The following is a 24142-nucleotide window of genomic DNA, read 5'->3' as shown; positions in this document are numbered from 1 at the left end:
ATGGTGCACGTGGACCCCTTATAAATCAGACACTCAAATAAACAATTGTGTGTGAAGCGATGCATCAGGAATTGTTTTGTGCAGTTCTTGCATTTGCATACTGTTAGGCTTATGACAGAAGAAAACTTTGTGTTGAATTAGCTACAATAACATGTTAGGTAAAAATACATGATTACAGTTGTATGTATCTGTAGTATATTGGCTGTTGCACCAGACCATCAATATGTCTGCAACCCTACTCCCAACAGCCCAAGACAAACTGAAATGGGCTAGTCAGCTTTACTGTACATTCCTTCTGTGTTGACATTGCGTATCTGAAATGGGCTAGTTTGTTTAACACTGCATTTCTTTTGTTTTGTCAATGCATATCTGATAAAGTTAGTATGGTATTTCACGTAAACACATTACACAAAAGGCAATAATGTATTTCCTGTTGCACTCTGAATGTGTAACCAAACTGGAACCAACAACATATGTCATTGAACAAGATAATGATTAATGTGTAAGATACCAAATGAGGCCTTAGCTTATTGTTATCCAAATTTTAGCCTCCTGTTAGCCCAAATTAGCCCCTAATGTTAGCTCCTATTAGCTTTCTAAAGGATGAACTTATTTCAAATTGTATACTAATAAATTCAAGTAAGTGATACAATTATGACATGCCAGCTTTCGTAGATAAAATCCTCCTTCATGATCAATTTCTGCCTATCATTGTATGCCACAAAAACCTAATCCCATCTCTGAATTTTTAAATAAAAAATAATTCTGTAATATGTAAATAATAAGTCTCCACATACCCACTTTTAATTGACAGATGTTTTATGTATGTCTGATCACAACTCTGTTTACTGATAAGAACAGACAATACATTGACTCGTGTTATTTATTTTTTGAACTCATGTAGCTATACATTCAGAGCCTTGGTTACCCAATAGGTGATTTTCCATTCAACTGCGAGATCTTGCGAGTTGTGTGAAAGATGCACATCAAACGTTTGCCACAAAAATCAAACGATTTGATGTTAAACATCGAAAGGCCGATCTTTGACTGGGGAATAATGCGTTTCAATACCCTTACTTCATCAAAATTGACCATCATCAAATGTGTACAGCACATTATTAAGCATGGAAATATTCCCAAAATACTTTGGCATTTGTCAAATCTCATGCGATGTTTGTCACCACTATGACCTTTGGTTGTCCTGTTTTTACGTTCGACTTCACGCATATCGTGTGATCTCGCAGTGGTCTATGGTCTATTTATGGTAGGTTCTATGTTGATGTTTGGTTACACTGTCAACATACAGGTGTTTTATTTGTTTGTCTAACACTTGACTTGTTTATAGTTGTTGTCTCAGGTGTTTGGTTGCTTTGTTAATTTGTCTTGAGCTCAACATTGACAATGTAATGCTTTTATTGTTGTCAATCACATTCTAAACCAAAGGTCCAAATTAATGCCTGCCAAAGCCAGCCAAACAGACGAATTTTAGCAGGGACAGTTGAATGTAGAAGCTGCCTGTCCCTATAGATAAATGAATGCAGACATCATTTTTTTACTTACTGACCAACTGGGGTATATGTTGTCTCAAGATTCTAATAAGACCTATAAAATGACATTTTTATTTCAAATAATATTAATTTATCTTGCTATGAACAGATACATGCATGTTTATTTTTTCAACCCCCCTAATTTTGTTCATGTTATTTCCTAAAATTTGGTCAAGACCTGAAGCAAATGGGAAATTATGTCCATTTGATCCAAAATTAACAAGGAAATTAGCATAAATTGTGGAAAATGTTTTACCATTTTTTTTCGGGGGGGGGGGGGTCATGGTATTCAAAGTGCACTCAAAAAGAATAAAGATATGTTTTAGGACTGTGAATTGCTTTAACTTTTTTGAAAGTTTTCAAAGTTTACTTTTGTCATCATTCACAGTTCTGATGCAAATAGGTAATTATGTCAATTTGATTCAAAATTAATAAAGATATTATAAAAAAAGGCAATGAAATGTGCAAAATGTGAAAACCATTATTTCCTATCAGTTTATCTGTAATATTGTTATATTCATTGGAATATTCACCAGTGATTATAGAAATGACTAATCAAACAATGGGAAACAACATCTCATCAATTCCTATAGCAACTTTACTTTACAACATGAACTGGGTTGCCTGGCAACTATGGGCAATGTAAATATGAAGTGTATAGTTAAAAAGATTTTCTTTTTAAATATTTAAATAAATGTTGTTTTTGCCAATGTTTATTCTTTTCAGTGACTGCTGTAATCCACTTTTGTGAATTTGAAAATTGTGATGGGTGCCGGATACCATGACAGGTGTCTCATCTAGGAATCTCAAATATGAACATGGACATTTTCAATCACACACTGCATTATGGGAAATGTTCACAGAAAAATCTTTTGAATCAAACAACAAATTAGTGTGGTTGATTATTATCTTGTTATTAGAAACACCAAATCAAATCCGATCAGGGCAAAACTTCGAAATCATTTCATTGCCACTGAAGTAAGTATAAATATACAAACCAAAGACCCACGTTTTTTTACATAGACCTCTTGTCTATGTACAAAAAAAGTCACATTGTTGTTTCTTTCACTCTACTTGAATTTTTATATCGTCAATAAGCTTTGAGATTTTAAATAACAAACCATTATATTTGAGGAAGGGTTCACATAATTCAACCCCCACTACTTATGGAAGGACTGAGCTCTCGTATATAAATGAAAAAACATTAAATATGATTTTTCTGTCTTATACTCCTCCTGCCAGTTACCAGATTACTGTCATAAATTTTAATATTAAATTTAAATATTATTATCATTTGACGTATTTGGCTGATAATCTAGTAATAACAGGTTTTGTGTTAGTAACTATTCCACTGCAGGAATAAAACAATGTAGGATTAGCTGTAATGGTACTTTTGCCAATATGATTCTTTCCTGTTTACCTAGTGGCTAAACAAGCTGGTAATTAGCTAATGAGCTAATTGTACTATGATAACAAATGCACCTTTAGCTGTCTTTGCTAATACTATTTTTTCCTTTTACCTTTTTCACCACTAGACTTTCTCGCCCATTTTTTTCAGCACTTTTTTTTTTATTCTTCAATATTTCTGGAAATGAACCCAAATTTTGGAGCCAACACACAAAATTTGAGCCTATTTTCAATTTTTCTCCAAAAAATTGGCTATTTTTAGTCCCCATTCGGACAAAAACGGGGACTTATGTTTTGACCTCCGTGTGTGCGTGCGTGCGTCCGGACCTGTATCTTAGAAATGCCTGGACCAATCACAATCAAACTTTACACATACATCATACATGATATCATACATATGCACGTCAATTTGTTTCACGATCTGATTCAAGATGGCCGAATGGCGGCCATTTTTGTGCTAAAAATCATCAAAATCAAGCATTTCTCGGCTGTTTACAGATAGATTTTGTTCAAACTTGGTATATACATTAGACATTATAGGACCTTGATGCACTTCATTTTGTTGCACGATCTGATTCAAGATGGCCGAATGACGGCCATTTTTGGGCTAAAAAATCATAAAATCAAGCATTTCTCGGCTGTTTACAGATGGATTTTATTCAAACTTGATATATACATTAGACATTATGGGACCTGGATGCAAATAATTTTATTTTTCAGATCAGACTCAAAATGGCTGTCCGGTGGCCATTTTGTTTTAATGAATGGGTTTCCAGACCCATATGTCTGACTTGTTTTGACTGATTATGTTCAAATTTTTAATATTCATTATACATCATGTCACAGATATACGGATATATTGGTTTGACGATCCTTTTTAAAGTGGCCTAATGGTGGCTATTTTTGTGCTAAAAAAATTGTTTTATTTTTTAGATCGGATTCTGAATGGCTGACTAGTGGTCACTTTGTTTTAATGAATGGGCTTCTAAAGCCATATCTCTGACATGCTTTAACTGACTATGTTCAAATTTCATATATTCATTATACATATATTCATAATGGCTGATTTTGTTTTAATTAATGCTGTTCTAGAGCAATATCTCTCAATACTCATTTGACGATCAGATACAAATGTCAATCATTTAAATGTTAAACAATCATCATATTCCTGACATGTTTATATTCCAGCTATATTACTATAAACAAAACTTTATATCTTAAATTTGATAACTAACGGGGACTGTGCCATGCATGGCTTGTTGTCCCAATTTTCTAAAGGAAAGTGCAGACTATAAACAGGACTATTTTGTGATGAAAAGAGGAAACTGGTGGTGAAAAGGTTATGGAAGCACCTCAGTTTTATTCTTCTTCAGAGCTACTTGTATCTTTATCAGTTTTATATGATAAAATGTGACATGCATATACATATGTCACGAAACATGATAGTGATAGACGACATGAGTGTTGTCAGTTGGACAACGTGATAACAATCTTATCAATCATCTCGGGTGAAGGTAACTCAATAATCCTAAAGAACAGTACTTCCATTCAAAGTTGAGGTGTTGAACTCCATGATGTTCGATACATGATACAATCAGATAAGATCCGGTCATTATACAATCAATCTATGATTAAAAACAATCATTCATTCTCGCATTACACGCCACTGTCTACCACTGATCCGTTGTTGTTAATAACGTCCAGCTGTTGGTCGATACAGGTGATGACATGACAGTTTCTAAAATAATTCTGTGCTTCAATGAGGTTTTGTGCGCTGTTTGAAGATGCTACTCACGAGTTTTTTTACATGTAGCACATATTTTGTTTCAATTAATCGTTTTAGAATTACTGTAAAATCTGTATTTTAACTGCGACTTGTATTAAAATGGTGATGCAGTTTCCATTAGAGCATCTGTACATACAGTGTATGAGAAATGATGAATTTTTGGTTCTCAATTGTTCAAAAAGAATGGGTGTGACTTCTATTAGGAATGCAGCTTCTAATAGAGATTTAACAGTAGTCAAAAGTATGGTATGTGAAGTTCTTTTAGTTCACTGTCAATCTGTTTTTTGGGATAAACGGTAAAATAATATTCATTAAATGTCATTTTAACAGTGGTTTTCCTAGACCTCGATAAACACAGATTTCCTCGATAAAAACCCACTAAAAATATTTTAATTTTTGTAACACCACATATCATTTTTTCACCATATGTCACTGAACAAAATTTTGAGATAATGATATATATCCTTGCGATGAGAAACAATGGTAACATGCCCCCAAAACAGACGAAACATGTCATTTCACTGAATTTTATTTGTACAGTGACCGCATATTTTTAATTCATTATCTTATCCCTATAACGTGATATCTCAAAATCTATATAAATTACTCGTACAAAACAATACAGAAAACTCTACAAACAAAAAGACACCTATCCCCCCCCCCCCTGTACGTGATCTTTTCAGTTAATACAATCATTGACCCCCACCCCGCAATGTTTTTTTTTTCATATTCCAATTTAGTTTCAATTCTATTTTAGTCTCTATACTAAAATCTGTTTGGGTGTCACTGTCGTTTTAATGTGTGTATGTGCTTCAGTCATCCCAGGATTCTCTTTGTGCAGATGAGGGAGTTATTACTTTGATGTGCATTTGTTTGTCACATGATAATGTTCTGAAAAATATTTGCTTATATCTGTGGTCAATGCCAGAAATTAATTTTATCTGTAATTTTCAGCAATGAAATCCAAAAGTTTGTCTGATGATGTCGTTTTGACTTGAAGAATAATATACACAAAATGTATTATCTTATAAAATTCTAAAAAAGTATTTCCAAATTCTTAATGTTCTGCACTTAAAAGCATGGACATGTCTGTCAACAATTTTAACATCATCAATTACAATTCTGTGCCCAAAATCTTAAACACACCCAGAAAACAAATATTTTAGGGGAAAAATGTTTTTGTCAAACAAAGCTCATGCAAGGAAAGCTGTCTGGTTTATCGTTAAGCGTGACTGCTTATCTAAATGATCTATGATGTTCGACAGACCGTGGAAAACAAAGTACCCAGTAAAGAGCCGTCCTGAATTAAATATTGTTATAAAATTCATGGATCATTTGATATAGAGGAAAAAATGTAGACATATTCGTAATGTGCTCGGGTATTGATTGATCTGAAACAGGTATTTTCCATTCAATGTATGTACAACTAAACCACAGTCCTTCAACACTGTTTAAGAAACTTTTTTCAAATTTTCACCTTTTGTAATTGTTCCACTGTTCAGAAATCTCACATTCAGCTGAATAAAATGTATGGTAGCAGTATTTGTATTGAATCACCGTTGGTGAAATGATGACGCCAGTAGTTTAATCCATCGACACCAAAGTCAGTAGGAAATTACATCTATCTGGTTCAAACTTAAGCAAAATATTATAGAAAACGTACTGTTTTAGCAGGAACAGTTATGGCATTCAAAGAATTAATGAGTTACATGTACAGTTTGTGTTTACTGGTATTTACATAGTTTAGTAAACTGTAAAGTTGAATGGCAAATCCTCAGCTTCACATCAAGCCAATCAGGAAACACCTTACATTTTTACTGTGTGAGTTGAAAGTTGTTTATAAGATTGCTTCTGATTGGCTACTCTCCTGGTACTCTTTAGGTTACACAGTGCATATTTACAATGCGATTGTTTCTGACTGGCTACTCCATAGGTTTGTGAATGTTATTTGACCTTTGGCCTTTCACCTCATCAGTTGATTATTACTTGAACAGCTCCTTTGGTTGTATACAGGATGATTTACAGTCAAAATAAAGGGCAAATATCGTACTTTCACTCTTAGAAATATATCTCCAAGAAAAGCTCACATACACCAAACATTTACATTTATTATATGCTGAAATATTCAGATCTGACTTATTTTAACCATATACACATCTCTGATATTTACGTAACCACATATGCCAATGAAGGAGCAAATATGGTGCATTGAAAAACTTCTGGGAAAAGAACCTGAGAATAAATTGACAGTAAAAAACTAAATTGAGAATAAATGGAGAACTTGCACAAATTCATAAGTTTAGGCATGTTTATCATAACCTTAAGAGGTCATTATAAATGAGTTTTTTTCAGTTTAGATATGTATCTAATAGTTGATTTCTATATGTTTTGTTACAGGGTTTGGCGAGAAGCTCGTGACCGTATTGTAGGGTTTCCAGGTCGTTTCCATGCCTGGGATACAAACATCAACAATGGATGGTTATATAACTCGAACTATTCGTGTGAACTTTCTATGGTCCTCACTGGTGCTGCTTTCTTTCATAAGGTAATTATTGAATCATGGCGAGAAACTGATCACATTTATAGTAGCCTAATGCACACAGACCACACATACTAATTCAGTAGCCTTACAACCGTGTGGACAACTAGAATAATAAGATCAGCATGTTTTACAGAGCAGTGTTGTCTGCAGAGGGCAGCAGCTGGCAAAATTGACTGTCTATTTTGTACTATTTACTTTTTACTTTCACTGTCACTCAATATCGATACTTTACTTTTTTTTACTTTTTTTTCTCATTCAATTTGTTTTCAACTGTTTTTTACTTTTTCTCAATACTCATTTTCATTCAATCAAAGGCATTGCAAAATTATTTAAATGTGACAGTTATAAATATGCCAATTTCTAATCGTTCCCCGAAATAACTAAAAAAAATGTGATTCTTGGTGATGTCATTTTGCTAAATTCATTCTATGTGAAGTAAATTCTACCTAAATACATTAGTGATGTATACTAAATGAGTGTTTGAAACGTCTTTCCTCCAGTACTATGCCTATCTGTACACATATTGGATGCCACAGGAAATCCGTGATATGGTGGATGAATACATTAATTGTGAAGATTTAGCGATGAATTTCTTAGTTTCTCACATTACAAGACAACCTCCAATCAAGGTAAGTTGAATGTTAGCTGTGAATTTTGTACTTTCTCACATTATTCGTCAAGTTCAGAAAACAGAGACTTAGTTTCACCTCAGTGCATCTGTTCACACCTGTATCTCAGACATTCATCACGTCACACATATGCATATGCATTTGTTTTGTGTTCTAATTCAAGATCGCTAAATTTTAGTGCTAAAAATTTATAAAAATAAAAATAATAAAAATTAATAAATGATATCCGCCATTCTGGATCCAGATGTCAGTCATGCATGGATATATTTTTATATTGAACATATCAGGTATTGATGCACATCATTTTTTAGCAGATCAAATTCAAAATGGCCGACTGGTGGCCATTTTAGTTTCACTAGTGCAGTTCCTGGGTCATATCTCTGACATGCCTTGACCAATTCCATACATTACTAGTATGTCACACATACACACATAGTTCATTTTAATATCATGTCCTTCATATGACACTGTTGTTCACCATGGCCTTTTGCACGATTATACTGTAAGCTATCCCACTAGCAGCAAAAAAAAATCACAGTATGGTTAGCGACAATGTTATATATGTGTCAGTCGTGATAAATAATAAAGACATGCATTTCTCGTATCAGCCATCATACTGCAAGCAAGAATTGTAACACTACTGATGTAATCTACCAGTATACTAACTTTAATTGACAAATTTATCTAGGGCTTTTATTCAATTGTTTGAAATTGCATTTTTTCATTCCTTGGGATGTCTGGTGCGTGTTTAGCTTGTAAGAGATCACTTTGAAAAAGTACACAACAGTGACAAATGACTTGTTAGAAATGCTATCAAGGCAATAAAGGATTCAACGTAGTGTCTTTGCTGTTGTGACTTGTCTTCCAATATCATCTTGCAAGTCATAATGATTGCTGTGGGATTAATGATATCATTTTGGATTATGGTTGAATACAAATTGTATTGCAAAAGAGAGACATGCAGGTGCCTGGTCAACTGAGCCTGATTGTCGCTGGGATACCATCGAGCACATTAAATCGCCCTGTCGTGTAGTCACACGCATGAAATATGGCTTCTAAGACAAAATGCACTGTGTTTGGTTTATACAACATAGGAATGTAATGGCAGAAGAAATAATATTCAAGTACATGAATTGCTGTCACATTCCAGGTGTCTAATTCTGATACTGTAACATATTTATTTATTTTATTTTTTCTGAATGGGTAAATCAGGAAAAAAATAATGTTATGTTGGAGGCCCAATTAAATTGCTTGTTACATGACACCATTTTGTTGGAGTCCCAATCAAACAGCCTGTTACTTGATGCCATTTGGCTGGAGAACCAACCAAATAGCCTGTTACATGACACCATTTTGTTGGAGTCCCAATCAAACAGCCTGTTACTTGATGCCATTTCGCTGGAGAACCAACCAAATAGCCTGTTACATGACGCCATTTTGTTGGAGTCCCAATCAAACAGCCTTTACTTGACACCATTTGGCTGGAGAACCAACCAAATAGCCTGTTACATGACGCCATTTTGTTGGAGTCCCAATCAAACAGCCTGTTACATGACACCATTCGGCTGGAGAACCAACCAAATAGCCTGTTACATGACACCATTCGGTTGAAGGACCAGTTACAGCTCAAGAAAATATTTTTAAAAAGTAGTGGGTACAATTTGTGAAAGAATTGGCTTTGTTATCACTATATTGATGTATGTGTATCGTTGACAATAATGTAACTCATATTTTATCCATGTTTTCTAGGTTACCTCAAGATGGACATTTCGATGCCCAGGATGTCCACAAGCGCTTTCTTCTGATGATTCACACTTTCAGGAACGCCATCAATGTATGAATTTCTTCACCAAAGTCTTCGGTTATATGCCGTTACTCTATACCCAATTTCGAGTGGACTCTGTCCTTTTCAAAACCAGACTTCCTCACGATAAGCAAAAATGTTTCAAATTTATTTGAAACCTATAAATTTTATTTATCCAAAACTTTCTTTATCAAACTACACTTTAAATATCTTTATGACCATAGTGTGATTACTATTGTCTCACGAAATTAGCAAAAATTTGTCTGTTGCGAAATTAATTGACAAACTAAGTCATATGCAGTAAGTGCAATTGTTTCTTTTATGTAATCTTGTCTTGCTTTTAATAGAACACATATAACAATTTCACCTTTTCATCACCAGTTGCCTCTTTTCCACCAGTCTCGTTTATAGTCTGCAATTTCCTTCAGAAGATTGTGACAAAAATAGTTTGACTAAAAATTGACGAACATTTTGTCTGTTGGGTCCAGAATTAGGTTTTATTTCCAGAATACTGTGGAATACTTTATTTTCGCTGGAATTAATTTTCGCTGAAAAAGCTTTTTGGGCGCTTTGTATGGAATTTATTTTCACTGATTTTTAATGAGTTTAATAGGAAATATAGGGAAAATAGTATATTCGCTGGATTTTATTTTCACGGAATCATCCCTTCAGCGAAAATAGCGAAAATAAAGTATTCTACAGTATAACAAACAAGTGCAAACAAATTACAGTGATAAAGTCTGGTGGTGAAAAGGTTAAACATTAAGGTTGTCAGTAAATTTTAATAAAATGTATTGTGAGTACATTGGTGTTTTGATACACTTTTTACCTTAATTTACATATATCTCATTATATATCACATTCAGTCACGACACCTTTTAACTTATCATTTTGTTCATGTTATTCAAAACTGTTTATCAACGTCTAATTTCATCTGCTACCAAATTGACCTGAAATTTTGAGATATACTGTATTTGTTCTATTAAAAGCACATCTTCAGTACAAGGGTACATCAATCAAAAATTGCATTTACGGTGCTGTATGTTTGATCAGAATATTACCTATTTTGACCATAAGCACTTGGAGTAAATTTGGTACATGTAATTCTTCGGGTAACGTACCAGTAATGAGAAGATGGATAAGATGCTTGCTGATTGGTTGTAGTTGGTCACATGACATGATATAAGGTATATAGTATGGGTGGATTATGTGATGAAAGTGACGTGATATAAACAATTAGATACATTAGTGTAAAGTACTGTGAAACATGGCTTTTTTAGGCTAGCATGTTATTTTAGCTAATTCAAGATGTCTCTAATTTAAGGACTGTAAAATATTTTATTTTTGCTTGGAATTAATTTTCGCTATTTTCGTTGAAGAAATGATTCAGTGAAATTAAAATCCAGCAAATATACATTTTTTCCTATATTTTACATTCAACTCGTCAAAAATCAGTGAAAATAAATTCCACACAAAACACCCAAAAAGTCTTTTCAGCGAATAATTAATTTCAGCGAGAATAAAGTATTTTACAGTATCAGGAATTAACCTATACGTTTATTGACACAACACTGACTTCAGAATGTGCAGCAGTAAGGTATATTCTCACAATGACATAGTTGTCACTTCTACTGTAAAGGGGTTAATTATTCACTGGGTTTTAATTTGGCTTATTTTGCTGACTAGAAAAATGCGCTAAATTAAAACACAGTGAATATGTGAAATTTAGCATAGAACACATTATCTAAATGACGAAACCGTGAATTTAAAACCCACTGAATATGCCGGAAATGATAAATCAGTGAAATTTAAACCCAGTGAAATTTAGTCATTTTACTAGTATTAATTCATGACTCAAATTGGCTAAAATAGCATGTGGCTATTTCAACATGTTTTACAGTATTGATTTGAATCTGAAGCAAGTGTTGACGAGGTCTTCAAATGGGCTCCTGCACGGGATTGACAATCGCTTGTGAAAATTGTTTATGGAAAGATTTGCATATTTTCTTATTGTTTCCAAGCTGATACATCACGATTGATATAAAATTGTTCAAGTCTAGCCCTCTAGTGACAAAGTGACTTTGTGATGTTAAAATGACGGAAAGAGACCACTTTTCCTGTATATAGCACGATTGGAGTAAAGAAAGACACCTGTTATGCCGACAAATAAAAACATGTCAGTCAGCATGTTACAAAAATTAATTAACCCCATATCCAGTATATACGTGCATGCGAAACTCTTTGACTTCCGGAAAATTCTCTATGGGTTAAAGCAATTTTTTTTAAAAAGACAACACTGTTTCCCTGTGTACTTGTTCATTATTTAGCATATTGCAGATATTTTTTCTTATTTACCAAACAGCTACAGATGAAAATAATAAAGACTACTAACACACCATCCCTTAAACATAATTACATCACATAACCAGTTTGCCACTAGAGGGCGTCATTTTACCAAGATCTTAACTGCAACTCAAAGTTTATTATTTTTAATGTCACCTTTGCTTTCAATCTCTTCCATTATGCTTAATTAACGAGTACAATGAATGCTGGTATACAATATGTATAATTAAAACAGATTATTTATTCTGTTACATTGACTTTGAAATAGATATATGTGATCGGTAAGTTTTAGTTTCTTTGATATTCATAATTATTCAAAATCGTACTAAACAAATCAGAAATCAACGTTTGTCAATCCCTTGTTACTGTGCTCTTTTGACATTTTACATTGTCAGTTGATTACTCTGTACTGTATCTTGCTGTGAATAACAGTATCGGGGTAGTCTGTTTGACATTATTTTAACTTCTCCACAATGTTCAATATCCTTTTCACTAATCATGTCAGTCACATTTTTAAAATATAAATATTTTCTTTATTGCTGTAAAATTTGTCAGATTTGAAAAAAGAAACCTTTCCATCCTTTACTTATGTGGGAATACCTGCCAAATATTGTTCCCATATTTTTTTTTTAAATATTTATTCAAAACACATTTAATAAATTTTGGAGTGATTGCCTTGCTTGCTTGAATTTTAGTATTTGCAATTTCAACCTGGATAAGATTAGTAACTGACTTTTTCTCCCATGAACCACAGTTGTAGTGGTGTTCAGTGATAATGTCTAAGAGCTTGACACAGTTGCTATGACTACAGATAATGTCTTCCTGCTCAAACCTGATTATGCAACCCAGTGTGCAAGGTTGTGGTGCTCAAAAAACATTCTATTTTTGTTCTGAGATAAAGTATTTAGTCTTCCTATATATAAAAACAAACGAATTTATTTCTTTGCCAATAGAGGGTGTGCAACACTTAAAACAACTTAAAATGAAACTGGTAAGGCATTCAGTTGAGTTTTACAAATTTTTAACTGACAAACAAAAATTTTTGTGTTGCACTTCCTTACAAAAGATTTTTAATAATGCTATTTTCTGGATGAAACTTGCCTGTAAGCTTTGCTTATAGAAGTTGTTACTATGGTGATGGTATCTCATATGTAAGTGATTGCACATCAAAAGTATAATAGAATTAAACAAAATAATGTAGAGATAACCAGTGCCACAGTTGCTGTGTCGTGCTGTGCCACACCGCATCGAACCACACCACACCACTGTTCGTTCCATTTGACATATACAATGTTTAAAAAGTACATTGGAACACATGCCAAATGATGAATATATACTTTAATATAATGGTGGTTCTCCCATGCATTTCATCTCATCCAACTTCCTGTTGTAAAGAGATATTTCATTATTATGCAGATCTACAGGTGGATGGGTTTCATTTATTGGTTTCTTGAACTTTCTTTTATTCTTAAACAGGTTCGGCTTCATTTATTAAAGTAACAATAGCCAGTAATTATTCACCTACACAAATTGAATCGTTGATTTCACCATTAAAACTTGATATAATATTAACTTCTAAGTTTTGTTAACTGTACAGTTTCAACTTTATTCCAACAAAAATACTTTGTATCATGTCTCATTTCATAAATGTCAGATTTATCTACAGCAAATTGTAAATTATTGCTTGTTTTTTTGTTTTTTAATTTATAGAGAAGAGCATTTTGCAGATATTTATATCATATTTTTATGCAATACTCTGATAAAAATGCAATCAAAAAAAAGTTTTTAAAAACTTTATCAAATTATTTTTTGTTGTGAATATTGTAGTATTATTAAATTATTGTAGATCTTAGAATAGGGTTAGAACATGGGTGATTTCCAATATTAAATTTAATGGTAAAAAGGTAAATCATAATGTATTATATAGTGCGAATATACATTTATAAATGAAAAAGGGTGTAAAATCTATATTGTTGCTGTCACCATTGTTGTTATTGTAATTCACATTTTCCTGTGGTCTTGATGATTTCAGTTTTTTTAATTCGATTTACTTTCTCAAACTAGTTATCATACCAGTGTTCATGCAAGAGCCATGCAAGCATCTCATGGCCAAAAGACAACAGTTGAATTAATTAACAAGACGAAAGAATTAATTAATTAACCATATTACTTGAGCATATTCTTGTGGAGAACATGTTGAAGTCTATTATAATATACAGCACTCGTGTGGCATGCAGCGATGTAGGATCTATACTCTTATTCAGCTAATCACACAGTGAAGTGCATTTTAGTGGAAAGCTTTTACCATTTGTGATTTGTATATGTGTGTAAAATACGTATAAAAAAAAGTTTGTTTACACAAAATTCTATCGTGCACTTCACAGTAAATGTGGCACTTTAATTATTTCAGTTATTTGTTTATATTCAGAAGGACGTCAAGTATATACTGTAAACCATTACTTTTTTGCAGCTGTTTTCTGTTTCATGATTTTAGATCATTTGCGAGAGAAAATTACACAAAAGTCGGAGAAATCTTCACCTCTACAATATTTCATAATTTTCAGAATTTGTATCCCGTGAAGATAAATAGACCATTTTCCCATTCGTTGCTAGATCCCATGTTATGCATGAAATCGAATGTAAAAACCATATCAATGTGGTGTGAAAATATTGTGTGGAATTTGACAAATACAAAAGTATTTTTTGGATATTTCTAACTTAATAATGTGCTAAACACATTTGATGATGGTCAATTTTGCTGGAGTAAGTGCATCTCAACATCATATTTCAAAATCATCATCAATTTGTGTTTGGTCCGCGCATTAAGCAAGATTTCACAGCGAACAGAAAATCACCTTTTACTAGTACTGTAGTTGTCAATTTCGAATTCAATGGAAACAATGACCTAATTCCCCTATATTAAAATACCCTGATTTGGCAGCCATTTTGAATTGGAAAAATGCATAAATTTGGATGGCCCAATTTTTTCTTGAGAATTAATAATTGCCAATCATCAAAAATAATTTAACACAGTTTCAGCAACCACCTGTCCCAAAAATAAATCAGTCTATACATGGACCTACACAAACCAGGTACTTGGTCTGTGATTACTGTAAAATTTGTATTAAAAGCCGCGGCTTCTATTAAAATGTTTCAATGCAACAGAGGGGATGCGGTTTCTATTAGAGCCATCTATACATGTGAGAAATGGTGAATTTTTGGGTCTCAATTGTTAAAAAAGAATAGGTGCGGCTTCTATTAGGGACGCAGCTTCTAATACAGATTTTACAGTAGTCACAAACAAGCTTGAAGCGGTTTTACAGTATACGCCATGATATTGTTCACATCTCAGGAGTGTAACATTTAAGAATCACTTTAGATAGATGTCGTGATCTTATCATTGTAGATGTACTTTCATCAAACATAGATTATATACTATATACTATGAATTTTGTAAAAAATATATTGTGTAAAGAAATCAGTAAATGTCCTCTATGTTGACAGTTCAACATCCATCTTGTCTGTCCTTATTTATATATGTATGAAGTTGTTATTTCATGGTTAGAGTGCAAATGAAAAATTCTTGATACTGTTGACTTAGTTGACAGAGCATTGTTGACTTTACGCTTTTAACTTTTCATGAAAAACAGCAAGTTCACCTTCTTTGATCACAGTCCCTCAGAGGAACTGTGCTTTGATACTTTGTATATGTACCTTGGGTGGACCTCTCAAATTTGTTGATTTTGTGCTGATATCTTCAATTCTATAATTTAAGTGAATATTTTTTGTTTGTTTTCGTAACAACTTCTTCTGAAAAAATGACTAGCCCAATTGCTTTAGTATTTTATATACAGGCACCTTTAGTTGACATCTGACAGATGTTTTTCATTTTGTGACGTCAAGTGAAATATTCTAATTTTAGTGAATATTTTTGATTTCTTCTTGGTGACTAACTACAATGTATACAGCGTAGTTGTACAGCCGACAGGATTCTTGTTTTGGTATTAGTAAAACACTGAGGCCCTGTTTATTTACTTTTTAAGAATGCTGTTCAATCCGACGAGTTTTCTCATACCTGCTGGTTAACTCTAAGTAACTCCACACTTAGTCTTTTGTCTTTATGTAGATTCATGATCAGTTTTTGTTATGATTATAATCGGTAACGTCTATTGTTTTTGGTGTGACACAGTTAATCACCTGGACCAGCATCGTATGGAATTTTACATAGCCTCAGTTGTCAATTTCATGCCTGCATTTATTCAGAGTCTTGTTTTCCTACCCAACCTTGCCAGTTATAAACATTCTGAAAGTAGTTTTATCAATTGCACATTTCTTCATTTCATGATAATATCTTCAATTCTTCACAACAATATAAAACTAAAAATTAAGTTTGGAGAACCTCTGACTGACATGTCATGTTGCAAAATCAAAACTTTCTTGGATGTTTGTCCTATTTTTTGTAAAACAAACGCTGGAACAATATTTTTCTGCAGTCAAGCACAAGCTATGTATGAATTCACAGGCACTTCAATGGATTAATATGACTATATATTGAAAAATTAATTGACATTTGAATTTACCGTACTGAAAAGCCCGTCCCAGAAAAACAAAATAAAACAATGCAAAGGTCGATAGGCGGCGCACTTTCAATCCCATGTCAAAGGTTATGTGATGTCTGCCATTTTGGTTGCATAAGGTGATCCTATCGTTGGCCCAGTTTCTGGTATGTAATTCCCCTCTGCTTATTCACTTCACTTCACTTCATGTTAAAGTTATTTATACACACAATGAATTGTGTGTATCCAAGCGACAATATCTCGCAAATTATTTGGAAATTTGAATGTTTCGCCCAATGTCGGAAAATGGATCTGTTCTCTATAAATGCATTGTTGCTGCACTATACTTTTGCTCGGATAGTGTGTAGGGAGCGTGTTCAAAGCACAGGTGCCTGATGATCAAAGTATGAATGGTGGGATCTAGCAAAAAATATAAAATAAGTACTTACAGATCAGTCAACCATTTTGTGGCGAAATACGCGTAGAAATCATAAGAGAAGCCCCAAAATGCTGCTCCTAGGATTGTTGCCGACCCTGCAAAATTCTTAGTAGTTATCAGTGGACTTTCTATCTCCACATTTTATGTACATCTGAAACGTTGAAGGCGTATTCCCATTGTTAGAGCTATGCCAGTGATATCTCAATCTGGACAACTGTTGATTAGACCATGGAGTACCTCCATGTTTTGGCACAAAAACTGGCTATTGTTCTGAGAAAGATAGAATAGCTGATAAATCTGTTTTGTTCACATTTATTTTGTATGAGTTTTAGTTTGTGTTTTTTGGCCAGAACTCTATTATATACATGAGGTTTCAGCAAGTTATATTATATTAATATTTTGATTCTTGAAATTTGTTTTCAACAATGCCAACAATATTATCACCTATGGAAATCTAATAACTACTGATAATACCTGAGAAAAACGAAACAACCACTTGGTGTAGTCACCAATGATGGTTACAGTGAGTGTAAAGTTATAATATTATTGTTTCATCAATAAGCAGTTAGCACTATTCAATATTTACAGTAATACAGTGCAACAATGTTGCTGCTCATATGACAATCTAATTTCATACAGAATGTCAGTGCAAACCAAAACTCACTGTGAGTGAATTATTTTGAAAGAGAATATCCTTCTGGCAAGCCTGTCAGTGCAGACCTTGGTTCTCTCGCAGCGAACCACATTAATTAATTATATAAGAGCATGCAAGGCACCAACTTTTGGTGAAAATCATGGTCCAAGAGGCCATTTTCACCCCTTAAAACAAGTATACATTAACACAACAGTCAGTGGTTACAATCCTAGAAGAGCAGAATACAACCAAACTCGGCCAGATTTCAACTCGGCCAGGATAAAAATGCACAACTCGGCCAGTCGCCAACTCCCGTAACTATTTTGTTGTCGATTTCAACAACGCAAGTTTACAAACACACACATACAAACGCTACTGGTTCTCCGACATGTTGTTGATTTCAACATTGGCTGAACATTGTCGATTTCAGTGACGCAAATTTTCTTTTCAAAGGAAAAACACAGACATTACATCCAATCACAGACATCACATCGGCGACCGTCTATTTTTTTTTACATTTTACTGTGATATGACAAAAGACACAGCGCTGGCTGTTTCGTCACTGAAATCGACAACCCTTTTTTTATTAACAAAGCACGATAGGCATCACTGAAATCGACACCCTTTGACGCCCGTACATTTTTTATATTTTGTTGTGATATGACTCTGACAGTCTGTAATACAGCGCTCGCTGTTGCATCATTGACACCCTTATGCACATATGCTGGCCGAGTACGGTCACTGGCCGTGATCGGTCACTGGCCGAGTAGAAATCTGGCCGAGTTCGGTGGTCACCGAAGAGCATAGCACATTGTTCACCTTTCAAGAAGTTCTTCTGAGACGTCTAGATCATGTTCACTCTGAAAAATCATGATACTATGCGACTATTGCAGGTAGGGGGATAGTAGAAACCAGAGTACATACATGACCAAGTTAAAGTACCAGCAGATATGTAAACTCAACCTTTTTTTTTTCAAAACCAAAGCTTCAGCTTTACACGGAACATCAGACCAAACATGCCGGGCCCTGTGCCTGGCAGTAAAAATGCAAACATTGGTGCTCTGCTGTAAACATCTCGCAGTGCTTATCGAAAAAATCAATCATAATATTATTTCTTTACACTCACTGTACCGGTAACAGTCATTGGTGATAACGCTGAGTAATCATTTCGCTCCTTTCAGATCTTACCGATAGTAATGGTATGAGACTTTAGAGCGACTGTGGTTCATATCGGTACTAGTCATCTCATAATGGCCATATTTACTTACTTAAAGCACCTCAGGCATTATGCTGCACGTGTTAGATTTTTTTGTTGATCAACAATAATTTTACTGCATTATGATTTTTATTTTAAAAATAATATGCCAGCAAGAGTCACATGGATGAGGGGGATTCAAGTTTTGGTATGAGTAAAACTGAATAATAACTTCAAGATAACCAAGTTTGATTATTTTGCATATCAAATATTTTGATCATCACATGCAATACAATATATTGAACAAGTTTTGTTTTTGTATTACAAAGTGACTGCTGATAAAGAAAAATAAGAAACACGGCTGAAATTTAACTTGACATGACAAACAATAAAACATCACCCAGAAAACAATAAAATGTGTATAAATTAATCTATAAGCGTGTTGTAAATGGAAACTTTTTACATTAACCGTACAGTTTTATTTATTGTAGGAGTCACAATGGCGAGTGATGAAATAACAAACTGTTCAGACATCAATATCTTATTATTAGAATCCAACTATGCAGGAACCTTACTTTGTCGATTGAATGAACAGAGAAAGAATAATTTGTTCACAGATATCAAAATTTGTGTTGGTGGTGAACAGTATCCATGTCACCAAGCAGTCTTGGCAAGCTGTAGTCCAGTCTGCGCTGACACGTTTCAAGCTAATCCTAAAATAAACATGCTGGAACTTGTTGATGTTGAAGCTGCCACCATTAAATTATTTCTAGAATATGCTTACAGTGGTATGTTGAAAACCACTGTAGAGGAGGTGAAAAAGCTACATAATGTTGCTGAGCACTTTAAAGTTGATTCCTTGGATAGAATTTGTAAGAATATCTTGCAGCCGTCTAATGAAGAAGTACATCACGATCGGAGCTGCCCAATGGAAGCAGACAATCAGGAAAGATTATCCATGTCCTTGATGAGAAACTCAGAAATGCAGGACATTGAGGGCAGGATGGAAAACAAAAAAAATGAAGAATACAATTCTGCAAAGATTGAACTCCCAGATCAGACAGACAATGAAGAGCATGAAGAAGGTTTAGTAGATGATGTGATTGGCTGCAATGACAGAGATTCATGTATGTTGCCATGGTTACCTGTGGTTAATGAACAGTCAATGAAAATGAATGGGGAATATAGTTCTGAAACCGTTACTGACTTGAAAGAATGTGATGTGACTGGTAATGAAACTTTAACCAGAGGTCAAAAACATTTGCACCTAGACACTGAGGTTGTGAAGAAAATACCACATGATGAGATGGAGACGATTGTTAGCATGTCAGCTGATACTCAAAATAAATCATTGAAGTCTAAAATAAAACCAAATGCAAAGGGAAAGGCACAGAATAAGTGTACATTGTGTTCAAAGACATTTGTATGGGAACGTAGTCTTCAGAGACACAATGCAAAATATCATAAAGAAAATGTAAAACGTGGACACATTGGCTCAAGCCAGACAGTCCAGGACATGAAAAAAGTTGATTTCTCGGGTAGGATTCGTAAGGATATGTTACAGTTGTCTAATGAAGTAGGCCATCCTAATCTGAGTAGTTCATTTGAAGCAGAAAATCCGGAAAGATTATCCACGTCAATGATGAGAGACTCAGAAATGCAAAGCACTGAAGGCAAGACGAAAAATAACGAAAAACACATTTCTACACTTCCTGATCAGATGGATGAAAATAATTTACTTGATGGTGCAAGTGATAGAGATTCATGTATGTTGCCAAGGTTACCTACATCTATGAAAATAAAAAAGAAATCTAGTTCTAAAACCATTGCTGACTTGAAGGAATGTGATGTTACTTGTAAACAAATATTAACCAGAGGTCAAAAACAGGCTTCTATGGAAATACCACATAATGAGATGGAGACGATTGTTAGCACGTCAGACGACACTCAAAAAAAATCATTGAAGTCCAAAACAACAGAAATTACACCAGAGGTTGAAGGTAAAGCAATGAATTATTGTTCATTGTGTTCAAGGACATTTGTATGGGAACGTAGTCTTCAGAGACACAACGCAAAATATCACAAAGAAAATGCAAAAAGTACATGCGTTACCTCAAGTCAGAGACTAGCTAAAATTAATTTAAAAGATGAACAATCAGAGCCACCATGTGTATGTGCTGTTTGTAATAAGTCGTATGCAACAACGAGTGGGCTACGCAGACATAAACTGAAACAACATCAAGTTGACAAAACTAGTCACATGGAAATAGCACCTAATACAGAATGTATAAAAGAAGGTGCCTGCATGTTATGTGAACGAAAATTCTCACATAAGAAGAATTTAAAGAGTCATATGGATACCGTTCATTCTCGCAGAGTGCAGCGTTATGAATGTGAGCACTGTGATAGGAAGTACACGGAGAAAAAATATCTACGTAAACACAACTACAGGACTCACTGCAAACAAGTATGTACACACTGCAATAAAGAGTATGTTAATCTCAGGCAGTTACCATTATGCAGAGAAATCGATGGGATAAAGCAATATCAATGTGATGAATGTGACTTGTATTTTGAACCTCAGAAGAAATCGCCATTCACATGTGAACATTGTTGGAAATCTGTAGGTGATAAGACGGACCTTCAAGCTCATTTAAAAAGATGTATAATCAGTCAACAGAAAGAAACCTTTCCATGCTCTCATTGTGAGAAGGTATACTCTTTTGAATATACTAGGAATGCACATGTCAAAAAGATACATTTGAACGTTGATTGCACCGAGTGTGGACAGTTTTTCGACAATACTGAACTTCGTAACCAACACCAAGCTCTCGAGCACAGTGTATTGAAATATCAATGCGAGTATTGTAGCAAAGCGTTTGGTATGAAAATATCATTAGCATGGCATATTAAAAAGCATAAGCGTGAAAAACCATATCCGTGTGATATTTGTGGTAAAATATTCCTACATAAAGATAGATTACAGAGTCATTCTTTGTCTCATAGCGATAACAAATCTGCTTTGTGTCATGTGTGTGGTGTTGCATTCAAGACTAACAATGCTTTAAATAGTCATCAACGACGAAAACACATCGATCCTTCAACTTTAAAGAGATATCGATGTCCCAAATGTGGCAAATCGTTCATATCTTTTAGTAATATGAAAAGGCATCTGTGTGCAATTCATGATAAGCTTAAGTTTTTATGTGATATCTGTGGAAAAAGATATACAAGTTTGCTATCAATGAAACTCCACAGGAGAACTATCCATACTGAACCAAATGCGCGGCCAAACAAATGCCATTTATGTGACAAAACTTTTAAAACTAACCGAGCCGTGACGCTGCATGTTAGGTCGGTACACGAAGGGGAGAGGAAGTATGGTTGTTTCAGGTGTGAGAAACGATTTTTCACAAATACCAAACTGAAAAGACATTTGGAAACCCACAAAGAGCAGGTGGAATGTGAAATGGTACAAGAAGTTAATTGTGAAGTAGAAGTAGATTGTGAAGTAGACATGGTGCAGGTAGATCCTGCGACATTTTTATCCGTTTTATAATCTACTACTGTGGAATACTTTATTTTCGCTGGAATTAATTTTCGCTGAAAAGGCTTTTTATGTGTTTTGCTTGGAATTTATTTTCACTGATTTTTGATGAGTTTAATATGAAATATAGAAAAAAAAGTATATTCGCTGGATTTTCACGGAATCATCCCTTCAGCGAAAACAGCGAAAATAAATTCCAAGCAAAAATAAAGTATTCTCCAGTAACCTGAACCAGTTTGGTTACATTTATTCAGTTTGAAAATCTTGTTAGTTGCAAAACATTTTCTAGTACAGTAATGAGTGTGTCCCTGCCACAGGAATTAGTTGTTTACAACTATTCATTGCGAGCCATTTGGCCAACATTGAGTATACATGCACATGCTGGACTGTTTTTATTAAGAGATAACTTGCAATGTACATAAAAGGTATCAAAATGATATAAATTATATTGTGTCCTGCTTTCTTGTGTGTGTGTGTGTGTGTGTATGGCTGATTATGAAGCCATTGCACCTGGGACATGCCAACGCTATGAAGCCACTTACCCTGGCTTCACAATGTTTCAAATTATATTAATATTTATTCGAATTTAAGTCAAGTTTGCGAAGCTTAGGTTTAGTGAACGGGGAAGGTATGTTTACTAAACCTAAGTTTCGCAAACATTTCTAAGTCCAGTCACTGGATATTCAACTTTTATTTTATTAAACTTAATTAAAACGCAATTCTACGTTGTATTGCATTGTAATTGGTTCATATCACAACTATATTCAAAGTTGTTCAATGTGTGGCGTCACAACTATGGTTACACCAGTATGTGTGTGTGTGAAAATAAAAAAAAAAACAAGTTTCCTGATTTGTTGAACGTTTTCCAGATCTTCACAGGTAATTTAAGTCGAGCACAAAGTGAGTGACTTTTTTTTTTGCCAGGTTTGAGTCGATCATTTTAATGTTAAAAAATCATCATAATCAAGCATCAGCCGCTGGATCCATACTTCTGACATGTTTATGTTCTAACTATATTACTATAAACAAAATTGTGTATCTTAAATTTGATAACGGTGACTGCACCATGCATGGCTCTGTAGAAAATTGATCAATGTAATTTTCGATAAAGTTGTGCAATGTTTTGTTTATGATTTTGGGGGAATTTTCTTGCAATTATTATTAAAGTTGTTGTACACCTCATCTTGGTTGCCTCAACTGTCAAGCTACAATATGGAGAAAAATTTAAATATTCAACTCAAACCAAAAATTTGAACCTAAAGTTGGCAACCTTTGCAGTCCTAGCGCCCCCAAAGTGACTAGTTCTAATTTGTTGTCACTACATGTATAAGGATCTATGTTATTCTGAGATTTTGTAACAAAACTTAACCTCTCCAAAATGAAATGCGCATAATCTTGGGTAGTCTTTCAAAGCTATTTCCTCTCCCATGCTATGGCCTTCTCTTGGACCAACCACAGACTTGTTAGTCTTCAACCAGCGGGTTTATCCGCAAGCTAAAGTCCGATAAATAATGGCTGATGAAGAGGTTTTGCATTTACTCAAAATCCTAGGCAAGAACGTGATTGATCAATGTGGCTGACTGAAATGACCAGTTCCCTAATCTGACAAGTATGAGGGCCAGCTTAGGCAGTTTCTATGCTTGGTTAATCGTGTGTTTTTCACAACAGCTAATGGTTGTGGGGCAGCCATGCATTGTTTCCCCATCGCCTGGA

General features: G+C 34.2%; 2 protein-coding genes across 2 annotated transcripts in view; both read left to right on the top strand.

Moving 5' to 3' along the window:
- LOC100369934 (exostosin-like 3) overlaps positions 1–9870 on the top strand; it is a 43499-nt gene extending 33629 nt beyond the window's left edge. Inside the window, exons 5-7 of the mRNA XM_006820994.2 lie at positions 7138–7285; positions 7783–7911; positions 9661–9870. Coding sequence (XP_006821057.1) covers positions 7138–7285; positions 7783–7911; positions 9661–9870 — 487 coding nt within the window. The remainder of the gene's footprint in view (positions 1–7137; positions 7286–7782; positions 7912–9660) is intronic.
- A 6828-nt stretch (positions 9871–16698) lies between these two features.
- Positions 16699–22872, top strand: LOC102804344 (uncharacterized). The gene is made up of 2 exons (XM_006820993.3): positions 16699–16781; positions 19374–22872. The coding sequence occupies exon 2, from the start codon at positions 19382–19384 to the stop codon at positions 22439–22441; it is 3060 nt and encodes a 1019-aa protein (XP_006821056.2). The 5' UTR covers positions 16699–16781; positions 19374–19381; the 3' UTR covers positions 22442–22872.
- The last annotated feature ends 1270 nt before the right edge of the window (positions 22873–24142 follow it).

The sequence above is a fragment of the Saccoglossus kowalevskii genome, chromosome 14 (genome assembly GCF_978046115.1).
Source record: "Saccoglossus kowalevskii chromosome 14, keSacKowa6.1, whole genome shotgun sequence".
NCBI lineage: Eukaryota > Metazoa > Hemichordata > Enteropneusta > Harrimaniidae > Saccoglossus > Saccoglossus kowalevskii.
The sequence above is the reverse complement of the archived record's forward strand: the minus strand, read 5'-3'. Positions and strand labels throughout refer to the sequence as shown.

Bases quoted from the DNA above. Each gene is read 5' to 3' on its own strand.
- LOC102804344 (XM_006820993.3), top strand. From the start codon at position 19,382: ATGGCGAGTGATGAAATAACAAACTGTTCAGACATCAATATCTTATTA.